The sequence below is a fragment of the Anser cygnoides genome, chromosome 19 (genome assembly GCF_040182565.1).
Source record: "Anser cygnoides isolate HZ-2024a breed goose chromosome 19, Taihu_goose_T2T_genome, whole genome shotgun sequence".
NCBI lineage: Eukaryota > Metazoa > Chordata > Aves > Anseriformes > Anatidae > Anser > Anser cygnoides.
In genome coordinates, this window is record NC_089891.1 from 10,486,077 (window position 1) to 10,509,666 (window position 23,590).

At 48.2% G+C, this 23,590-nt stretch overlaps 1 protein-coding gene across 2 annotated transcripts in view; it reads left to right on the forward strand.

Annotated features, from left to right (window-relative positions):
- Positions 1-19,742, forward strand: part of MAP2K6 (mitogen-activated protein kinase kinase 6) — a 57,857-nt gene extending 38,115 nt beyond the window's left edge. The window contains exons 12-13 of one of the 2 annotated variants that reach the window (XM_048064506.2): positions 863-978; positions 16,774-19,742. In XM_048064506.2, the coding sequence (XP_047920463.1) occupies positions 863-940 (78 nt within the window). In that variant the 3' untranslated portion in view covers positions 941-978; positions 16,774-19,742. Of the gene's footprint in view, positions 1-862; positions 12,284-16,773 lie in introns of those variants that run through there. The other variant, XM_013179104.3, reaches the window with a different exon arrangement.
- The last annotated feature ends 3,848 nt before the right edge of the window (positions 19,743-23,590 follow it).

The following is a 23,590-nucleotide window of genomic DNA, read 5'->3' on the forward strand; positions in this document are numbered from 1 at the left end:
AACTTCCAAAACAGTGTGTGGGAAAGTGTGTTTCGGTGATTTCAGGTGGAAGCTGGCTGATCTCAGCTGATACGTTGCAGTCCCCGGGAGCAAACGGAGCCACCGGTGCCGGCAGAGAGGAATTTGTTTTTTGGGGGGGGGGGCATTCGGCTGTGGGCTTTTTTCTCCTTCCACATATTTTTCCATTTGCGCTGAAATGTAGGCAAGATTTTCTGGCAGGATGTCTTCCCATGTTGGTCACGATTAAGTAGTTAAACATACAGCTGCGGATGGCTTTCCAGCCGGGATGGCTTTCCTCTCTGCGGCGGTTAGGGGTAAAGTAGCCATCTCCTGCTGCGAGCATGAGCAATTGCAGGGAAGAAATGAGACTCAGAAGTCACCAGAGGGTAAATACACAGATAAAGCAGGAAGCTGAGGGAAAACCCACTGCAGTCAGCCTTCCTGCAAGGTTTTTTCCCTTGCTCCTGTTGGAGCTGGTGCATGGTGGGGTGGGTAACCGCCGTCTCAGGAGCCGCGCTTCTCATCCCAGGGTACCGCAATGCTGCGAGCCAGCTCGGGCTGAAGGGCATGACATAGCAGAGAAAGATGCAGTGTTTTTAATACCTTCTGTTGCTTCAAGAGCAGCCCAGGTCAGCCCTCCCAGCCAGGGCAGGGTTTAGAGGGAATCCGCAGCCTCCATGAAGTGGCCCCTTGGGCTTCCTAGACTCCCTGCAGCTGCAAAACATGGAAAGCCCAATATTATGATGCTAGCGACAAAGTGTTTTTCACTGTCTGGAAGGCCGGCTGAAAAGGGGTTAGGTTTGGTCCTCAGTGTTGTGAATAATAAACTTTTTTTTTCTTTCTCTCTTCTCTTCTTTCCTAGCAACATCCTTTCTTCACCCTGCACGAATCCAAAGAGACAGACGTCGCCTCTTTTGTCAAACTCATCCTGGGAGACTGAGAACTGGACTTGTATATGAATTGCCCTTCTGTGGACTGGTGGGTGCAGGGGAGGGGCGCGTGGCAGGACTTGTCATGAAAGCACCAACAGAAAGTCGCCGTGTTTTGTTTTGTTTTGTTTTTATTCTGAGAAACCCCCGCCTCGCCGAAGTTTTTAAAAGGGTTCTTTGGTATCCATAGTGACATAGAACGAGCTGGTTAGTGAAATGAATTTTAATAAGGTTGGTAACCTTAAAACAAAAACAAAACAACAAAAAAAATTTAAAGAGTGATTTACATATTTAATGACAGTCAAAATCCCTCTTCCTAACTTTCTCCTTATTCCCCTTCCCTTCCTCCCGAACCAGAATTTGCTTTGTCATGGTAATAGGTGCTATGGTAGTCATGAAGTTGTATGTAGATTTATATTTTGTCCCTTCCATTATTTTAATATTTATGTTAAGTGCTTGATGGAATAGATTTCTGTTTTATATGAGGATGAATGTGTGGTGACGATGATGATGCTAAATGAGGCCACAGCAAGCGATAGTTCTAGGGCTTTGCTGGGGTAAAGGTGTCAAAGGAGAAGAGAAAGACGAGAAGTGTCTGTGTCGTGGAAAATATTTAACATGCATCTTAAAAAGAATTTATAAACAAGGATCTCAGCTCAGCTACTCGAGCTGCCTTCACGGGGTGCGAGGCAGCGTCACTGTAAGGCAGGGAGGCCCCGGCGTCCCGCGAGGTCTCCTCTCCTCCGGAGACCATGCTCCGAGCCCGGGCAGCACGGCCCGGCCAGCCTGGTGCCTGCGGTGTTCTGCCAGCCTCCTGCCCGGGGAAAGCCCCTGCCCTGTGTCCCAGCCACTTATTCTGCTATAGCAGGCAGGTGATGAGGTCCGGGGTGGGAAGATATTGTGGGACACTGGCTGGGATCGAAGCCCCTGGGGGAAAAGGCTTTTCCAGTAAGTTGCACAGAGATCAGGAGGAGGCTGCGGCGGCTGGTCCCCACCTGCCCTTGTGCCCAGCAGCGTTGCAGTGTCTGGGGTCACCTGGGCTGGGGATGTGCTGCTTTGGGTCTAAAAGGGTGTTCCTCTCTCCTTCTCCAGATGGGAAAGGCCAACAGTCTGCATAGCAGGGATATCTCGGCGCGAGTTTCCAGGGCTCTCAGCGCTGCCTCGGCAGCAATCCCTCTGTGCTTGCCCGTAGACTTTGGGAGTGCTAGCGAGCTCCCCTGGAGCCTGTGCCGGTGTGCGGTTTGGGCCGTGTCCAGCGCTGGTCGGGATGCTGAAGGCAGCTGGGAGTGCTGGGCTCCGGCACAGGCTGCAGGTGTCCCCCGTGAGAGCGGCAGCCGGGAAAACCACGCAGGGAAACCACAGCCCACCCGTACCAGGAGCTTGTTGCTGTTGGCCAGGTCCTCAGAGAAAAGCTGCGAGCCAAGGGCAGGAGCACGGGGGCTGCCTGGGTGGTTGGGGAAGACAGCGTATCACGCTGCTTTTAGGTAAGGCGGTTACTTGCTAGAAAAGGGGGGAACTGTGCGCTGCAAGACATTGCCGTGAATCTGGAGCAAGGCCACTTGCTCCAGATTGATGCTGGTTTGACTGAGCCAAACCTGCACAGCTGCCTTGCTCGGCTCTGAGGCCTTTGCCTTTGCCTGTGGCTCCTTCCCACAGCCCTGCAAAGGAGAGTGCCTGCATGTGGCTGAGCTGCAGCGTGCGTGCGTGCCTTGTGCCCCTCTGCGTGCTTCCCTTCCCCACCCATCACTTCTGCACAGGCTCTTGGAGCCAAATCCCAACTGGAAGCATGCCTTGCCCTGCAACATTTCAGTTGCACGGGGTGTAATTCAGCCTGGGATCCTGCCCTTTCTCTCCCAGTTTAGCGGCGTTGGTCTCCGTTGGAGTAGGTTGGGCTTCTGGACTAGCCTGAGCACCCACCTGGGAAGTGACCCCTTGGAAAGGCCAATGAGGAGGGCAGTGTTTGGAGCAGGGATCCCCGAGCGGCAGTACCACTAGCACTAGGGCCATGCCGACCACTTCAAAGAGGTGCAGACACCGCCAGTGCCTGGGCTGCCGCCGTCACCGCCACGGCCGTGGCTGGTGGTGCCCACAGAGGTGACTGCGAACCCTAAACCCGTGCTGCTCTGCCCTGGGGCCAGCATCAAAGGGGACAGGGCTGCATCGCTCCCGAGGATTCATTGATCCTTGTGCCCCTCCGCTGCGGAGCGGGGTGGATTGAGGCGGGCTCGCAGGGGTCAAGGTGCAGGAGTTTCCTTGCTGCAAAGAGCTCACGGGTCGTGCAGGCTTTGGGGTGGAGGTTCCCCTTCCTCAGCCCGTGCTTCACGAGCCTGCCCGAGCCTCAGTAACGATGAGCTCCGTATTCCACTTCGTGTCGAGGAGAACCTTTCAGGTCACATTTCGTTGCGGATGAAACACAAAAGATGTTTTACTTCACAGTGTAATTTTAAAAGGCCTCGCATGGCTCATAATCTGCCCTCTCATATTCCATGGTGTGTGTGTGTGTGTGTTTTCTCTCTCTCACTTTCTCAGAGTCACAGAGCTGTTTTGATTGATTGTCCTCAGCTGCAGCTGAAAGTCCGGCCAGCCAGTTTATAGAGTTGGTTCCAGCATCAATTCTCGCTTTGAAAAACATGACATTTAAAACCACCCTTTGGTTTTCCTACATATGGATCTGATGCTTTTGTTAAAGATTGTTTTTGCTGCTTTTCTCCTGGAATATAAGTCTCGTTTGGACACCGCATCTCCTTGACCTCACAGCACCTTTATTTCAGTGCCATTGTAATTGACAGGTTGAATTTATGAGATACTGTCAAAGTTCAGTATTAATAGCAGATATTAATGTCACCAGCGTTTTCCAATAGAAAATTAATGTCAGTGTTGTCTGCAGCTAGTAACCCTCTAAAACGATTCCTGCATGCCTCAACACTACATGCTGAGTGCTTTCTTTTATGCTTTTTGCTCTTGCAGTGCTTGGGCCGTCTAATCCCTTTGTTTTAATGACATTACAATAGAACATGCAACAAATCACTTCACTTCCCTCTTGATTCTCCATGACTTTGTTCCTTTAAAAGTCATTTACGTCAGCCCAGAGCAAGTGTGAATCCTTATGACCAGTGTGAGTAAAAGCAGCGATCCGCGTGATCACCGCTGCGGAAGGTACTCACGGCAGGAGAGCCACGCGGAGGCTCTGCCTCTGCCTCTCTTGTAGCATGTGTGGACACAAAGCTTGGCCTGATCCAGGATTTTCTTAGAGAGAAGCCTGAGCTGGTGGCCTCAGTGCAGGGAGGAGAGCCAGGGACTCCTGCGTGCTTAAAAGCTGAAAACATGCTGGGTTGCAAGACAAAAATCAGGCTCTTTTCTCTTTCCTTTGATTGTGAGCTCTGTAAAGATGAAAAGGCTTTGGTCAATACTCAAAATCTTGTTAGACTATAACATGAGCACAGGTTGGCCTGCGGCAGGCATGAACTGTGGGACATCAAGCCCTTCCTAACCACCATGCCCCCCGACCAGTCCTGGTGCTGAGCTGAAGCTGTTTTCCAAAAGGCTTTTTTGTTTCCGACAGCACTGCGGGCAGCACGCAGGGTGTTAGATTGTCCTGAGTCAGGATATTTAAAGTGTGAAAGAAGCAGGTCTTATGCCATGGACCTGAAACAAACCAAAACACACCAGGGAGCAAAGAGGAGAGGAAAGCTGCCCGGAGCTCAGCACCGAGCCGTGGCCTGGACCAGCAGTGGGAATTAATTCCAGCACAGCGAGGCGTTCGCGGGGCAGCGAGGGCCTCTCTGCTCCTCTCTGCTCCTCTCTGCTCCTCTCTGCTCCTCTCTGCTCAGCCACAGCAGCAGCTGAGGGGCTGCAGGAGACATGCACGGCCCATCCTCATGGCAGGAAGAGGGAGACCACAGGGGCATGATGTTCCGCTTTTTTCCCCTGACATGCAAATTCCTTACAGCTCCTGATGTGCCTGGAGCCTCCTGCATGTTTGAGGCCTTGCCTTGAACTGTGGCAAGCCTGAAAGCTACTTTTTGGGACCCTGCTGGTCCCTAAACTTGATGGAGGTATCGGAGGGCATTTGCTGGTTACTGTTTTTAAATGCCAGGTTCCTGCTGCTGCGGTGGGTGGAAGGCCCATCCTCTCTGGAGATTTTCCGGGTGTACAAAACTACACAGATATCCACGTACTGTATTTCTGCATTTTTCCTGCCGTTTGTTGGGCTTATTGGCAAGGAAGGAGGCATCTCGGACTTGTTGCGGAGGTGGGACCATCAGTTCTGGAGGCAGCTGGCCTCCCCTGTGCGGCGGGGAAGGCAGTTGATGGGTCAGAAGCGGATCTTAAAAAATAAAGTTGAGCTCCCGCTTCTTTAGCAGCTGTGGAGGGAGGGTTGTGTGCCTGCTGGGTCAGCGTTAGGTGCACCTTGTGGCAGTGCCGTGCCCGGTTCCAAGGGCAGGAACACCAGCACTCCCAGCCTTAGCCAGGACTTCTCCGTGTTTGCAGGAAGCTAAGTATGTACCTGCACGTTTCCCTTCTTTCCTAGACATTTTGGAAGAGGAAATCCAGCTCGGCCAATGCAGCATTGCTTTAGTGGCTGGTCTGATGTAGTTCAGACAAGGTTCCCACCAGCTCCCTTGTTTAATAGACCTCTTTTTTATTAAAAACAAAACCCAAACTCCTCTCTCAGAAAAGCCAGCCAAGATGCTCTTTTTTTTTTTCTCTCTTCCATCTTGTTCCTCTTAGAGGAACTCTGGGAGCCTGTCTTGGTGCTTTCACTCTTTCACATGCCAAAGATTGCTACATCCCTCTTAGTTATGCTCCTGCCAAACCAGATCTTATAGTCTTGCCTCAAAAATCATCCACTTCCCTGCTCCTTGGGGTTCCTTTTGTTGCTGTTGCTTTTTCATTGAATTTCCTCATGTTTATTGACATGTCTATTGTTGAGCTTCCTGGACTCATGCGGCTCTCTTTTTCAGATGCAGAGAAAGACAAATAGTTGCCTTCACTGGTCTGCTCCCGCTGTTGGGGAAATACTGCTAGCGATATGATTCCTGCAGATGGGGATGGGTCTCATTTAGAGCTAGGGTCATGGAGGGTGTAAACTGGCATTGCTCCATTGGCTTTGCTGGAAAAAGGCCAGTTTTGTCCAGCTGAGAATCTGTCCTTACTGTCTAAACAGTTATTACACACTAATAAAGATTAATGATTGTAAATCCCTGCGGATTATACATAAAATGGCAAGTTTTACTCATTAATCTTTATTGCCATATTATAGCTGTTTATGTTAGAGGACTCATCTCTCTCTGTTCTGAACATGCACTTAGGAGGAGGGGGCTGAGCTTGGGGCAGACGAAGGGTGGACATAACAGACCAGATGTCCATGTGTTTGACAGTCTGTGTCCTCTCCCCCAAGTTGGTTGTTTCCTTGAAAGCCTTTAACCAGCAGCAAAGGATGTATCACAGAGCTTTGTCTGTTTCTCTGGCCTCTGGCTGAGCTATAAAATCCAGATTGTTTCTGGTGAGAAGGGATCAGATCTCCTAATTAATATTTCAGCTCAGCCTTTACTGGAGCAGATGGATACTATGAAATTTGACGTGTGCTCTGGCAGGCCAGAGCTCTGCAGCACACTGACATTCACTCTCTGGACCGTGGCTGGAGGAGATGCTTTCTGTGCTGTATGCAGCTCTGTTGCAGGTTGAAAGAATGCAGCTCCTTCATGTAACCCCACGCCACAAAAGCAGATGATTTTGTTGTTAAGGAGGGCAAGAAAAAAAAGCTCATTTTAGTCTCAGCCTTTATGTATTTGTAGGTGAGCATAGGCACAGCTAGGAGGTGGTGGCGCCGGTGGTCTGGACACAAAGGTTTGTGTGCTGTAGAAATGAAGAGGACTCTAAAGAGAGTGTAGTAAACTGCAAGGGTGGTTTTAATGGCATAGGGACAAAATAAGTCCTCTGCTAGGCAGCTGGTCTCAGTCCCCTCTGCCAAGGAAGGTCTGGAGGTGGTGGAGAAGAGTGAAGCAGACAGAGAGGAATGGATTTAGGGCATGGGTTTTGTCACCTGTCCCAGATTGCCACTGCGTCCCCACTTCTTGCAAGAAAAACAAAATTTAAAACTCAAAAGAAAATGGCTGGGAAAAACTGCAAGTGAATCAGTGCTTGTTGCCTGCTGCACGGCTTTGTGCACTGCTGCTTCCCCTGCCAAGCTCGTCAGTGAGCTTCCTTGGACATAGATGATGGAAAAAGCTTGGGAAATGCCTCTGTAGCTGAGAAAGAAGAGGGTAAACATCCTAAGGTGGCTTGTAACTAACTGAAAAATGGGAACATCTAATTTACTGACCACAGGGGCAAGTGAATTCTGCAGGGAGCTATGCTGCGGGCAGCGCTGTTCCCAGGAACGACTGTGGCTCGTGACATTTATTATACGGCCTCCTTTAGTGCACTCCTGGGTTGCTAGAAAGCTCTTAGCCTCCATCGACCCCTTACATCTCAGTCACCGTTATTTTTATCACTAAAATTTTGCATTTTAGTGTCTGGGATTTTACTAGCAGCCTTTTTTCTAGGCGGTTGGGCAGAGTGAAGGCAAGGGAGAGGGGCCTCCGGCCAGCTCTCGGCGGAGCGCTTTGGGAGAGGACGGCGCTGCCTGCCTCTTATCCAGCGCCTGCCTGCGGGAAGCCGCAGCCAGGGCCTAGCTACCCTGCGGGTATCCAGCCCAAGCGAGAGCTTCCCCGGGCTGTCGGATTGCTCTCTGACACGCTCTCATGCTTCGCTGCCATCCCATTAAAAATCCCTTCCTGGAAGCAGAGCAGCTCCGGGGTTGCAGCAGCCTCGCGGCACGGCGGCTCGCCCTTGCCGGCAGCCAGGCTGCGGGCCGGGCGGCGTTTCCTTCCTCGAAAGGCTCTTGGGTTTCTCTAAACGATGGGGCACGACTCCAGTGGCTGCGAAGTGCCGCGAGGATAAGCTGGGAAATGCTTGGAAGCGTCGTAAGTGCGCTGGAAATAGAGATGGAAATCTCAAAAGATCAGACGGCTTTCGGCAATTTCCAAAGCTGTGTGGTTTTAGCCAGACCTGAAAACCCTTCCTAGAAGTTTATTTCAGGGTATTTTGGTATGTTACTTTCGCTTTTGGGCCCAGCTAAATCCAGGAAGCTCAGAATAGTGTAATTTTAAAATAAAGGATAAACACACCCGCCCCAAGTATTGCTGAACCGATCAGGAAGGTTTGTGTTTGGTTTTTCATGCAGGGAGAATTGAGGCCAGCTCAGGGTTTATCCTAATTCATTTTCATTTTGCCCCAGATTTTTATTCTTTTTGAGCAAATAGGAGATCAGTCCATGGTGTTTCTGAAACGCCTTGACCCGTCACGCAAGGGTGCGAACCACTTTGTGCCAGAACGTGGATGGAGATAAGTGCTACGGCAAGAGGTGGCCAACTCTGAGAGATGGAAAGCAGTCTGGCAGCAAGTGTGCCCACAGCCTCCAAAAATGTAGAGAGAGAGATTTTCCCCAGGGTTGCGTGTGATGGAGGTATTGGGCTCTGTCACGTCTCCTTTTGCTGTCTGTTTCTCTAGTTAAGAGCTTTCAGCCGTCTTGGGGTGTCCAGGAACAATAGCTGAAAGTCTTCGGTATTTCTCAGCCCAGTTGTATGCTGGTTTTTTTTTTCTTTTTTTTTTTTTTTTTTCCAGGAAGGGTACGGTGTGAAGAGTCAGAAAGGACCAGGTGTCCTTGATTTAGGCAGCCAGAGGGAAGAGATGTAGATTAAGTGCCTTGTAAGAGCCAAAAAGGTGTGTTTAAAGATAAATTACAGCCTGCACTGTAGCTGTTAAGTCAGGATCGAATTTTCACGTCTACAGGTGCAGCTGCAGAGCTCCCCATCCACATTTTGCCCAGAGTTAGTCATGAGTCTTCCATAAATATCTGATAACACAGCCCATGCTGCGCGGTGGTCTTAACTAAAATAGGGGCTCTACAGGCAGAAAAAAGCCCGGTACAAAGTACAGTATCACCAAACCCAGGATATGGCTCCGAAATACCCCATAAATCTAGGTATGTAGTGCATTTCCAGAGCTCTGCCACCATTTCTCTTTCTCCATAATGGTGAATCAAGTGACTTGCGTTTGGTGACGGCTGTCACCGTGCCAGCGGGGCTGCTGGAAATCGGCACAACATGCAAAACGGTGGGAATTTGGCATTTGTTTTTCAATAGCAATACACTGGGGGGAAGCTGCTACATGTAGCGTCTTGCAAACTGGGGATATGCTGGAGTAAAACTTGTCATTTCTCACAGAAAAAAAAAAAAAAGCTGCCTAAAAATGTCCAAAATCTTCAATTTAAGGAATGACAGTTTTATTCGTGAAGATCCATGTTTGGCATCAAAATATATGAAATTTCTAGAGTTTCTGTCTCTCTGCGTGTGAAATGTGCTTTCTTGCAATGGTGGGAAATATGTAACAAGGATATTTCTATGTACTTCCACTAAAAAAATAAAAAATAACTGAGCTGAATGGAAAAGCAACCACTTCCCAGTGGTCTGCTGGTGTTGAAGAGGACAAAGGCAAAGCAGCTGTGTTTTGAACACATTAAAAAGAGAAAACTTCCAACCTACTGTAATGCAAGTCTATTTTGTTTTATTTTATTTTATTTTATTTTATTTTATTTTATTTTATTTTATTTTATTTTATTTTATTTTATTTTATTTTATTTTATTCTATTTTTTTGGGGTGTTTCTTTTTCTTCTTTTTTTTTTTTTTTTTTTCAGTACCATCATTTATTTCTTAACTGTGAAAGTCTCTGCTTTTCCTTACATGTGGAAAGCTGATTATTCTTTCTCATGTTCTTATTATTTATTATTTATCCATTCCTGGTACTACCCAAGATGTGCTGAAGGTATCTCCCAGCCTGCCCTCGAGCTATATTGAATCACTCTCGTGTCTTCTGACAGCTGGGATAGTAAGTGTCAGTAGGTGGCTAATTATTATTTTAAATTATATATAGAGCAGTTCAGATTTTCTTTTAGTGACCCGGTTTGCTCTGGAATTGGAGATGGAGATAATAAAGCTTTTTTTTTTTTTTTAAATATTTTTTCCACTTATTCTTTAAATGTCTTGGGGTATTCTGAATAAGCCTACTCACTTTTTTGGTGTTGTTTTTAATAAGAAAAGCACCGGTCGGGTTGTAGTTGTTCCTTCAGGAGGGCATTGACTAGCATCAGGGTCAGTTTAGCTGCCATGAACGCTCAGTGCCGCGGCTTCGTTAACCAGCAGCGCACTGGAATTCCAAGAAAAGGATCGCTTTCCACCTGAGGAATAACACCTGGCTCGTGATGGCCTGGGTTTGTCCGAGCCTCATCAGAAAAAAGCCTGGAGTTTTGTGTTAGCCCTCGGGGCAGCGAGGCGCTGAGGCCTGCCTCTGGCCAAACACCAGCCCTGGTGAGGAGGCCGCGAGGCCTGCCCATGAGAGGCTGTGCTTGCTCTGTAGGAGACAAAATCCCATATGTATGCCCTGCGTGAGTCTGTAAGGACTGGCATCTCGCAAATACGTGCTTTTTGTTCTTTTCCTCCCGTCCCCCTCTTCGCAAAGGTGCCTTGCTGCTCTGCTGCTTCCAAAGCCTCCCCGGCCTTGCTGTGGTGCATCTGTTTTCTAACAGCTTGCATTGGTTTTCTGGTTTGTTTTTTCTTCCCCCTATGTATAAGAAACGTTGGGTAGCAGAATGTGGAATTCATTAGAAGTTCATAAAGCAGGGACCTCAGAAGGATGTGGGTATAAATGCTTTTCAGGCATCTGAGGTGAACTTTAAATGGAGCTTTGGCCCTCATTTGCTTTCTGCTTTTCAAATACCATTTATGAGAAAGTGGAGCTGTCAAAGCCACGCATGAACTTTGCCTTCTTGCGAATAACTTGTCTCAAAGTAAATTGTCAAAATGCACCAGGAACTTGTCTCGAAGTAAATCCGGTAGCTCTCCAAGGCTGGAAGCGTGCGTGCGCTGGGGGTGTGTGTGTGTGCAGGGGTGGGTGCTGCGAGCAGCTGCCATTTTGGAGATTTAAAAAACACAATGCGAGTGTTTTCAAAAAGGGCAATGTAAAATATTTATTTCTTGGCAAAAGCGCATCAGACCACATCTCCCATCCTTCTTTTAATTGCTTCATGTTTGTTTTTGTTGTCTAAGTCTTTGCTGGCCTGCTTCCTCCGCAGCGCTCGCTGCTGCTCGGCAGCCCGTCACCTCACACAACCCCTCTGGCTGCGAGGGAGTGCGTGGGACAGGGCAGCTCGCCGGAGCTCATGAGAATCAAAAGTGTCCCCATCCCAATGCCAGACCCCAAATCATAGCTGTGGGTGAGGGTGGATGGGGATAGGAAGCTTTGAGTCCCCACACTTCTTGCCCTGGCTTGGCCAGCGCTGGCGAACACATGCTGGGGGTTTACTGAGCAGAAAGCAGGTGCTGTCGTCTTCGTGAGATCCCACCTGGGTTCTCCCCAGTGCCGAATGAGGTTTGCAGTCAGGCAAAACTGCACGTTGGAGGCAGGCAAAACTTCCCATGGGAGGCAGGCAGGCACTGCAGAGCCCCCGGGTGCCCCCATGCTCCAGAGCGCATCGGTGGTCCCCCGGCTGCTGGCCCCTACGGCTTCACGTCCGTGCTCTCTGAAGCACTTCTCCTAACCTGTGTTGTCTTCATTCATCTCAAAGCTGTTCCTCGTACTATGAAGATGATAAATAGTAGGAAACTGACAGTAGGACCATGTGCGTAACATTAGATAGGCTTTTATTTAATGTTGTTGTTTTAATGAGATGCTTTTAAGATCCGTGTTGTACTGGATTAAGGACATTGGTGGAACAATTGAACTGGTATTCTTTAACCCTGGCTGCCCCAGGACCTTTCCCTCTGCCCTCTTCATTTGAAAAAAAAAAAAAATAAAGATTGGGAGAATATATTTAACTTGAAAAAAAAAAAAAAAGTACCCTGCTGGTGGAATAAGTTAATCTTCTTTACTACGCTTCAATTTTATTTCTCAGGATATCCAAAGGTTTATCACTGCTGCTGAGAGAAGGGGACAGTACACCTTTTGAAACTTTAACCACTGTAACCGTTTTCCAGATGTGTGTGTGCGCGCGTGTGTGTGTTAAACTCAGCACTGTGTGTGCGTGTGTTCTGCTGAATATTGTGTGCATCTAAGAAATGCTTCAAACAACTGCCTGGAAGTCAAAACCAACCACCTCTTTCCAGTCATATGTTTGCCGTGACTTTTCATAACCACACTTGAACTAGTGGTCTTGGATTAAATATTCAAAGAGCAGGGCATCTTTATAGCAATGCTATGTCAGTCAAATTAAGAAAAATGTACACAAAAATAAATAAATGAAATTTAAAAATAACATGCTGTCAGTCTACCTGCATTTACCACATGGAAGCACGACCCGGGACTGTGAAATAGTTGCTGGGAACACATTTTGTACAGCTTTTGCTATTCATATGGAAGATTTTTAAGGATCTTGTAACAGCTTATCGTACATTATTGAGAACTGAGGAATGCTCAAGCTGCTCTACAGAAACGATCGCCTTTCTGCCGTCGGTTTTTCTTTCTGCGCTTCGGCTAGCGCGGCTGGCGCGAGCAGACGCATCCACATCCCGTCCAGCCCACATCAAAGGCGTGAGCCCCGGCCCCCGCCGCGGCTCTGGCAGGGCGCTGGTGGGACCAGAGGAGCCGGCTTCCTGCCCCCCCAAAAAGCCTCTTTCCAGCCTGGACGGGGGGTGCAGTGGGTTGTGAGCGGACACGGCCTCTGCGGGTGCAGGTCTCAGGGCTGGGCTGACACCAGCGTGAGCTGCTGGGGCTGGGGACCTGGGGGCTCGCTCGTGCCCGTGGGCAGCACCTTGCACCAGTGCTGGAGTGGGTGGGGGGGGCTCAGCAAAATCAGCCCTGGCGCTTTGCTCTGTCTTCACCATGTCCTGCATCCAGCCCTGTTATCTGCAATTAAGCCTCTTGTTTCTTTAAAGGTTAACTATGCATTTGTCATGATGCAGAGCCAATTTTCACCCTTAATTTATTAGTCGAAGTCAAATAGCATTTTGCTTGAGTAAAGCATGCTGGTCTGGATCGTACTGAAATATGAACAGCTATTTCCCTCTTTTTCATGTAAATAAAATGATGCTTCCATTTATATAAGAATTGCTGAAAACAATATATCAGCTCCCTCTGCTGATCCTGCAGTCCCAGCTAAGGCAAAAGCACTGGTTGCAGAGCTGGTGCGCTAAGGAACGAACTAAATAAAAATAGCCTACTTAATATGATCACCCTTAAGGGCACAGGAAAGGGATCGATGTTTATGGCATAGCAGAAAGCACAGTGTCCTGGGTTGAACATGTTCAGATTGCAGGGGAACGTTACCCAGCATCGGGGATGAGAATGCCAGTGACATGGAGATTGCCATAAAAACGTCTGAAGAGAAGAGCTACAAGAGGCACATAACCATTTCTGGGAATCCTAAGTAAAACAGCTGCTGAAGTTTCATCCATGCTGTGGTATGTGTGTGTGGATGCGTGTTCCATTTAAAAGAAATTAAGAGCCCTACTTCTATTTTATCAAATCAAATTACCCTTGTATGTTCAGAATATTTATGCATCAGTACTTTTTTTTTTTTTATTAGAACTTTATCTCACTGTAATCAATTCCAAATACAAAACTATTTTTATCGCTGAAATGCAGCGGTAATTTATAAGATGTAGACGGAACGCACACGAGATGCCAAAAGCAATTTTATGGAGCCTCTTTTGTTGTCATCTACAATGCATCAGCTCTTGCCTTCAGCCTCCCATCAATTTTAAAAGCCCCAAGATGAAAAAATAAAAAAATAAAAAAGAGTAAGTGTACTGAAGCAGCTGCCAGCCCCTAAAATAGTCTGGAGATACGTGTGCACCTTTGGGATAGCGTTTGATTGAGCACGGCACAGTAATGTAAGCCGGACTGAGCTTTGTAATACAATTATTTTAGTTGGCAAAATGGCATATCTTGTTCCCTCTGCGTCCCTTTCTACTACACGGTATCTCATGCATGTTCAGAAAAAGAAATTGTGAAATAAGGTCCTGCATTGTCACAGCTAACGTCACACTGAAATGAGGAGGAGTGAAAGCTGAGGGTCCGGAGCTGAACAGGAGCTCCAGCCCTGGACAAGACAGTACTTAATCGTGTGTCTATGCTGAAACATGCCTTGAAATGGTCTCTCTTTGGTCTGCTTTCCTGAAGGGAGGAATCTGAGTTGCTCACACTGTACATGACTGGTAGGTCAACTGTGAGCCCTTGTAGGGATGGCACTGGGTTCTCAGCAGTTGCTGGCAAATATCTGTACAGTTTCGTGGATACATTTCTCTTCATGTGGCACAAGAGTGATCAATCATCTGGCACAGCAAGTGGCACTTGGGGAGACACATCCCTGTCCCTGTGGAAAGTACCTCGGCCCCTGGATGCTCCCTCATTTTGGTTGTACTCAGTGCTTGCTGGAAGTGGACAGAGACGATAAGGAAAAAACAAATGTTGAGGTATAAACAGTTTGTAGTCATGAGAGATGGCAAAATTGAAGAGACATGTTTCACAACTCCACTTGCTAAAGATAGCCTTGAGTATCTAGAATCCAGTTGTGAATCCTGACTTTTGCTGGGAAACACTTTGGCCTGACAAATGGCATCTCCCTAACATTCCTCCACAGTGACCATCATGCAGAACTGTGGACCAAAGATCCAAAGATCAGGAGAACCCGCAGGATTTTTTCTGTACACGGTGCTCTTCAAACACAGGTCTTGCTCTGCAGGTTGGCTCCTCTGCCACTTCATTTCCTTGGGGCTGTGACAAGGCATGGGAAATTTGGCGACTGGGTTTAATAAAAGGGGCATGGAAAAAAGAGTATTTGAGGTGACACACACTTGTTCTTGGCATGAGCTGCTCTGCCATCTTCTCTGTATCATGAAAAACGTGCTCATAGCTGGCACAGGCAGAGCAGCGCAGTGTTCCCGCCTCCTCCATCTTCTCTTTTCTCCCCACATTTGGGATCCCTTCTGGGCATGCAGCAGTATTTACTTCCAAAATGCAAATATGGTGAATGAAGCCCTTTGCTTCGAGCCCCCCAGGAGTGCCCGCAGCAGCAGCAGCGTCCGTTCTTGGCCGTGAGCTGTCTCTGAGCTGGCCGATGCAGCCATCTGCTCTCTGGAACTGCCCTGGCGTTCCCTGCTATAAAGCCAGTATTTTACCACTCCAGCACACTTCTGGTTACAGGTCTGGTGCTCAGGCCCTCTGGTGCTGGAGTGTGTGTGGGATGATGCTGAAAACAAAAGTATGGCAGAGTTTCATGAGAGTATCTTGCATCTAGAGGTGGTGCTGCTTACTGATGTTAAAGATATGGACATAGCAGTCCAGGTTTGATCTGCTTGCCAAATCCTAGTAATGTTATGAGAGGAATAGACAAATCGGAAGTATTTCTAGTCATAAAAAGCATGCCATTTTAATACCCAATGACTGGGTATTATATATTTATAATATAATATATTCATGTTAGTACATCTATTTCAATATACTCCTAATAGCTATAGATGTTAAAAATGAATGTAAGAACATTACAGAGTGCTTACAAATTACTAACAGCAAACCTTACTAAGACACCTTTCTTGTTTGCATACCACTTTCACATTAGAGTGCTTTTGGGAAATAATAATAATGATAATAATAATAAATCCCTCTTGAAGGTATCATTACTAAAGCAGTTTGCATGCAGATCACTTCAGGCTTCAGCACTGGGACTCTGCTAGGTTAGGAAACGAAGGCCAAGATTTGTTGATTGAGATCAGATGGCTGGTGGCGAGAAGGAATCTAGATGACTTAACTGGAGGGATTAAACTCGAGTCTTTTGGCTTCCATTTGGCTGTTTTATAAACTCCACCACTGGGCCAGCTAGCTGGGCCGCGTTCCCCTCGTCGCGTATGTGTGATGTTAGCGCGGCGGTTTGGAGCATCAGCCAGTCAATCGGTGTCAGCAGTCCAGACGTCCTGGGTGAGAAAGGGAAAGGCAGGACAACGGAAAGCTAAAATTAGTCCCTGAAGCGCCCGTCCATGCACCTCCGGCCTGCCCTCCCACTGCTGCTGGCTGCAGGGAGCGGGGCCAGCGCTCGCCAGGCCAGGGGGTGGCGGCTGCCAGGGGCACCCCCGCTGCCAGGGCTTCTCCGTGCCGAGGGCCGAGGGCTGAGGGCCCTGGGCTGCGGGCTGAGGGCTGTGGGCCATGGGCTGAGGGCCCTGGGCTGCGGGCCGAGGGCTGTGGGCTGAGGCCTGAGGGCTGTGGGCCATGGGCCTGGTGAGCACAGCCCCTGGGGAGCCTCCCTCATGAGGCACAGCCCCGCGGGGGCAGACGCCGCTCGCTTTCTCCGTTCCTTCTGGGCCCTAACCTTTCGCTTTACAATGCTGATTGAAACCAAGAGTGGAAAGAAAAAGTCAGCCCCGCTCTCTGTTTTCCTTCCCCTCCCTTCCATTATCTTCTTGCTTTTCCATCCATCCTCATTTCACATGCCTCTCAGATTGCGTCCCCCTGGTTTTCCAGTTATTTATTGACCCAGACCTAATTCCTTATTTCCAGAAATGTGTCATGAAGCCTGCCTTTGAGTCATTTGCTTTTTGCTTTCCAGGCTCACCTCTTTGACCACGTTTTCCTGTAAGAGATAAGGATATGGGGTTTGTGGAGTAATCGCAGCAGGATGCCTGGGTTTCATTCATAGATCTGTTGCCACCGGCCCGTTATGGAAAATTAGGAGAGTTATTTCACCTTTCAGTGCCTCACCTCGGTGTCACCATCTGTAAAACAAGGCTAATAATTGTTATCTCTTCCTTGCAGGAGAACTGGGGAGCTTCGCTAATGACCATCTGCTAAATGTTCTCAGAGCCTCACATGAACATTTCTACTGAAGTGCAAATTATTATTAGAAACCAGGGATTGTTACTGGATTGATATCAAATCATTGTCGACAGCTTCTCTGCAGGGAAAACTTAGGCGCAGCCAACAAGAACAAGCTGCATGTTTTGAAGTTGTGCAGTTGATTATATTGGCTTTCATCTTCTGGTAAGAGGATCCTCTGCCATCTGAACTCTCTGATCTCTGGGAACACAATTCATCCAATCAAGCTGGAGGAAAATAAACCTCCTCAGACAAAAAATAAAGTATCCACCTGAGATCATATGAAGATGGAAGATGTCAATTAATTCCCTGCCCCCCCTCCTTAACTCTTGTAAACCCAGGATTCTTCTGGCCCACCAGGCAATGCTTAAGAGAACGATCTAACACATCCATTGTACAGGCTCGGCATTGCGAAGAGCCTCGCGGGTCTGCCTGGCCTACACTGTAATTGAAAACATGCAAATATTTTATAGTGAAATTGGTGCCACTGAAGACTTGTATGGACTGTCAGAGGGATACTTGTTGGTCTCAGGGTAGCACACAGAGACCTGAGGTGCCAGGACGGTTTTCGGCCATGGTTCCTTCCTGGGGGGAGCTAGCCAGGCTGACCCAATGCAATTCCTCCCCAGGTCAACCTCAAGCTGCCCCCCAGCACTGAGACCTGGTGGATTTGGCTGCAGACTGAACCTTGTTTAGTACCACACATACAGACAGAAGCCACCACTGGGCCATCGGTGGTGTGTGTCCCCTGCGCCCAGGACCTGAGCAAGTGCCACTGATGCCCTCACAGAGAACCACAGCCTTGCCTCCCCTCCTTTTCAAGTATGGGCTCATCTGTTGTATTTCCCCTGAGCTGGAAAATGAGAGGGAGGATTGCTGGAGGCTGCAACCCATTACTGGGTATTCAATAGCAGCACTGTCAATAGGGACAAACAGTGGAGATGGGGCTGGAAATGGGGATAATTACTAAGGCTGTGTTGTGAGGTCCAGAGAGCTCAGACCTCCTACGGCACTAAAGCCAATAATATTTAACAGGTGAGGTGTAGCAAGGCCTGAGACTTTCCCCTCCGATACCGTCACATGCCATTATTGTCACTGTCTTAGTTTGCTGGGCTTAAGTAAAACAAAAGTGTTTTAGTGATGCTGTTACTATCCAACATCAGCAGTTCTGTACACACAAAACTTTTCCGAAATGATGCTGTGAGGGCTTGCGGTGAAGAAAATCAGCAAGATGGAGCTTTTGGGAGCTGCAAGGTGACAATAAATAGCATTGGTGCCAACATCTGTAGTGCATGGAGGACTCTGGGGACAAGACGCGGTTCTCCTGCGCACTGCTGAGGTGCAGCGCAGAGCATGTTAAAAATGGAAAAATACCGCAGTAATTTTTTAATTAAAAAAGGATAACAACATCTTGTGTTAAACTTTTAAAAAGCAATCCTCTACAGTTAAAAATATACCTGTAAAATAATATGTGCCTTTTGGCTATTTCCTATAATGTGTAACTTTGGTCACATGGCTCTCATTAAGACACCAGAAAATGTCATAAACTAGCATTTATAAGCTCAACGTAGGAAATTTCTGTATTTTTATTTTGAATTTATAATCCCGGTCCAAGATTTGCTGAAAGATATGAAACTTTATTTGAGGTTTTGGAAATGGAATGAATTCTGTGCAAAACAGTCTTCTTTTCGTAAAAACTCCCATCTGCTTGAATTTTGACATTTTCTTCAAGCAAATGTAATTTATTTATTTATTTATTTTATTCCTACAAAAATGCAAATATTAAAAAAAAAAAATCTGGCTGAGAGCTCAGTCGCTAATACATAAAAAATGCAACGTTATGAAATATTAAAGGTTTAAGATAAAACGACTTCAGCCGCCTGGTAGCAGAAACTCGCGCTCTCCGCCTGGCTCTGCAGAGCAGAGTTCCCCTGGCTTTCACACTGCTGTGTGTGAGAAGAGAGGAAGTTTCGCTCTGAAAATTGACGAGAAAATTAGGGAAGACGTTAACCACATCTTTTTAACGCCGAGGTCTGAACAACAGTGCCCACGGAAGTTAATAATTCATCCTGCCCAAGCAGACGGGAGCTCCCCTGTTTCCTCTGAGAGCTCCCATCTCTTTCCAGCTCTCGGCAGGACGATGGTCGAGCTCTAAAATTCGAAAACAAGTGGACTAATTATACAGTGATGAGGCCAGACAAGTTGATGCCCTTCACTCCGAGACATCTGGGTGACCGGAGGCAAGCACAGAAGCGAGCTCCGGGGCTCGGTGCCGAGCGCGGCTCTTTCCCAAGCAGGCTGCAGGTGGCAATGCACGGATGTGCGAGCCCCGGAGCTCGCCCACAGCTCAGAGTGGAGGCTGTCGCTCTCGAAGAAGAAACACATCAGGAGGGAAATACGATAAGCATAATTGCAGGGAAGGGTTTAGAAGATCAGACAGGTTTCCTTTCGGTGGGAAGGGCTCATTTCTGAAGGCGGCTGCTGCGAGTTCTTTGCTTCCCCCCCAGCCCGTGCGCCGCTGCTCTTCATGGTGCAGCATCCCCCGAGGTGGGCAAAGCTCAGCGGCACGTCAGGGAACATCATAGGGGTAGAAAGGATGAAATGAGGCGTCTGTAATTCTCCTTCCCTGGACTCGTTGTTGTGCCGTTCTCCCGGGAGCAAGAACGCAGACTTGCAGCTCTCCTTTCTTCCTTAAGGAGGATTAATTTCTGATTTATAGCATCCCTAAGTGCATTCCAGTGCCCTAGAAGAGTCACTGTAGGGAATCGCTGTGGAGTCCCTACAGTGTCCATCTAGCAATTTCCTTCTCTAGGTGTTGTAGCCAGGTTTGATCATAACTAAAAGCATTTTAAAGTTTCTTTTCTGTGTGGGTATTTATTTTTTTTGCAGTGCATTTAATACAGGGAGGTGGACGGTCACTGGAAGAGGCAGCCTGGCAGAACAGATATCATTGCTGGGACGGTGGCAGGGAGATCGCTGCCCTGAACCGCAGGGACTTGGGTTCACATCTCCAGGCTCGGGACCATGGGCTGCCCTCTCCATCAGCACCAGCCCTGCTGTGGGGTGTAGGATTCGTGCATTCTGGGCAGGAATCTTCAATCCCTGTTAAGTTCCTCCTCTGGAAAATGGCCCTTATTTGCTATGCTGCCTGAACAGGACTATCATCAAACGGTCACAGAGAGTGACTGCTTTAAAACTGTATCGCAGAGTGCTCGCTGTGCTCCTCTCAGCTCAGGTAAGAGCAGGGACATCAGCCCTGAGTGATGCCACCGCTAACCCACTGAACGGAGCACATGCGAGAGCCAACCTGGCAAGGCACATCCCGGCAGGAAAGAAATCCCTGTTTTAATGACAAAGCATCGGTGTTTTGATCCAACCACCCTTGACAAAGCTTTACCTGAATCAAAGGAGCTGCGCTGGGGCTGTTTGTGTCCCAGACTGCCTGGAGGTGCTATGGCACTGTGATTACCGTGCCACGTACGTGGCTGCTTGTGTTACCTCCCTGTCTCCTGCCCCATCCTGTCCCATCCATCCTGTCCCGTCCCCTTCCATCCCCTCCTGTCCCGTCCCAGCCAGCGGCTCCGCCACGAGCAGGGCAAAAGGGCAAATGCAGCAATACCTTTGGCTTATCAGTGACAGGACAAATTGATACCAGACTTTTAGGAGGGTGGGGAAACGTCTCTCCATAAAAAGAATCTAAATTTACCATCGTGTTAACAATTCTGTAAGACTTTTTGGCAACTCCTAATGGAAATTTCAGGAGCAGATGGAAATATTTGGAAACATATAGAACACATGAGCCTGCAACATCCATTTTTATTTTCTCATTGGGAGTGTGGAATGGTTTCATGTTGCCTTTAAATTTTTTTTTTTCTTTCTGTCTTCTGGATACTAAGAAAAGCAAGACGGGAAGAAGGCAATGGCTAAAGACAGGAGGGGTTTTGGGGTATTGCTCACTTGATTCCCCTGTGTGGTCTGTGAGGGGATTCAGAAGAAAGAGGCACCGGTGTGAGGTTCCTGGCTCCCAGATATTTTGGAAGCTGGCAGGGATGGGAGGGCACCTGCCGGCCTGCCCAGGGAGCTCCAGTGGGTCAGTTAACCTTTTTTTGTGTAAATTAAAGTGGGTAACCTGTATCTATCTCCGTGTGAGGTTTAATAAATGAGTGGGGTTTCTTCGGTGGAAGATAATGTCAAAGGGTGCAAAATGGCTTCTGGTCCTCCCAATGGCAAATGCCCAGCTCACAGCCTCCCGGAGAGGCGAAGGCAGGCTCCGTAGTAAGGCGCTGGCTGTGTGGCACAGAAGAGATGCTCAAATCCACAGAGGACACTGAAAAGGTGGGTCGGACATTTCCAACCCCCATTGTCCCCAGAACAAGGAAAGTTTTTGCTTTTTTAGGTCCTGTAAACTATTATGGAACGTGAAACTGTGCAGGAGGGCAAGAATCAAGAGCAGGAATAGACACTCATACACAAAAGCTGGGATTAAAAATAATAGCTATCAGTTACCAAGTTTCTGGACCACTGCTGATCAGTAATGATCAGGAATGAGTGAATATGCTGTATTTTTCCATCTCCCTGATGGCTTAGCACGGCGAGGGCCAACGTGGGGGCTTTGCTGCTCTGCTCCGGGAGAGCAGAGGCTGCGCGTTTTCATGTGGGGAGCTCATCTGGAAACTGAGGCATTCTCCAAGGTGTTTACGTTGTCCCGCTTCCACCGGATCTCAGCAGCTCTTGGAATATCCATACCCAAAGCCTTTAATTAGAAGGGAGACTTCAGGGCCTGGTGGTTGCAATATTTATTGTGCTTGGAAGGGGTCTGCCCTTCTATTATAGCAGCAGCGAGGCAACGCGGAGCCAGCAGCAGTTATGACAGTTATCGCGTCCATGGCTAGATGTGCTTCGCGACGGGAGGAGCGCGTGCTTTGGAAAAGGAGCACACATTCCCTCGGGGCACAGGGACATGACCTGGGTGACGACAGAGTGACTTCTCTTGCAACCACCCGAGCAGCTAGCAGAGAAAAGCGGGTCCCGAATCCTTCACCGACCCCATCAGTTGTCAGCAGCATTTACAGCACCTTCATTGGCGCTGCGCTGGATCAAGCTACGGCCGTTTTAGGAACTGCTGCCCTTTCTGATGGGTGCTGCCGTCATCTCCTGAACACCAGGGAGGGGGGAACCTGACGTTTAACACAGGGACTGAGCGTGGCAGTGCTTCATCTTCCAGCAGAAGAACAACGGGGAGCAATCTTTCTCCGTAGTGGGATTCATGCAAGGGGAGTTGGGAGATGCCCAGACCTGCAGAAGTCGCTCAGCTCCTAAATCCTCTTTGCTGTGTCTCTTGGTTGTGATTCCCATGGCAAGGTGAGCTTGGCTGGATTGCTTTGCAGACCCCTGCCCAGGAGGCATTGCTGGCACAGCGCAGGTTTGCTCCGGGCACCTTCCCTTTGCTGCAGCATCACCTCCCCGTAAATGCTCCCTCCTGTGCCTTGTAGAATATGAAGAAAGCAATTCCAGTGATGAACTGTGGGCTCTTCCTTCTTAATTGCAGTGTGATCCCATGTGTGACATGGAAGCTGTTACGATAATTCCTTTTTTATTGACTAGTAGTGAATAATTATATTATAATCCCTCTGTCCATGATAAATATGCAAAACACACTCACAACTACTCCGAGGCAGGTTTAAACCACATGCGCACACAGATGCCGGGTACTTCCAGTCATCCTGAATCACAAGAACAAACAAACAAACAAACAAAAAAATCCAACAAAGTTGGCTTTATTTAAAGCAAACAGCAAATATCAAAACTCAGCAACTGAAAATAAAAAGGTTCTATGGTTTTAAAAACATACAAAAAATCTCTGTTCTGCCTGCAGCCCACTGCTTATCTCTAAAACGCTTGAAATGAAACCACCTGAAGATACCTCTGAAGACAAGCCAGATTTATTTTATTCACAATACGGGCACCCAGGTAGAGCATTAATAATGAGAAGCAGTTGGGCTTTTAAAAGTCAATCAGTTTCAGTCAGCTGAGGAAGGAGTGTTATTCCTAACAGAGACAAACACCTTTGCCTGTACCTGTGGTTCATGTGCTGACGATGACACAATGAGCAATTCAAATAAAACAAATCACACCTTTTGGTTTGGTGCAACTCTATCAAACTGGAGCAGCCCATCCCCATTCCTGCCAAAACCCAGTGGTTTAAGTTTTCCCAGATTTCCATTTTTTTTTTAAAAAGAAAGCCCCAAAGAGCACCAAGAGCAGCAATGGATGATGAGATCTCGGAGTCCTCCCATGCTGCCCAGAAAATGGCATAAAAATGAATGACTGTGTTATCCATCCCTGCAGAAGGAAGGTCGCAGCTCCCTTTCCAGCAACTTCCAGCAGGAATGGCCGTGCTGGCAGAGAACAAAACCTTTTTGCCCAGCTGCTGCTCACAGGGGGTGTCGGGAGGATGCTCCTGAGATGCTCCTGGGCCGCCAGTGCCATCGCCTGCCTGGCTGCTCGCAGCGATGGGAGGGAGCAGTGCTCTCAGCGGTCCTGACCGCAACTCGCGAGGACCCCGCGCCAGCTTTCCCCAGCTGTTAAAAATTAGCACACCGACATCAAGGGCGCTCTGCCGACTCACCCCAGTCACTGACCCGGCCCCAGCAGCCGGCTTTTTTGTTTGTGGAAAATCCGTGAGTGGATTAAAATTTCCCTAAATTTCTCGGCTTGTTCCGTAAACCCCCTTCATTGATGGATTTATCTCTGTTTA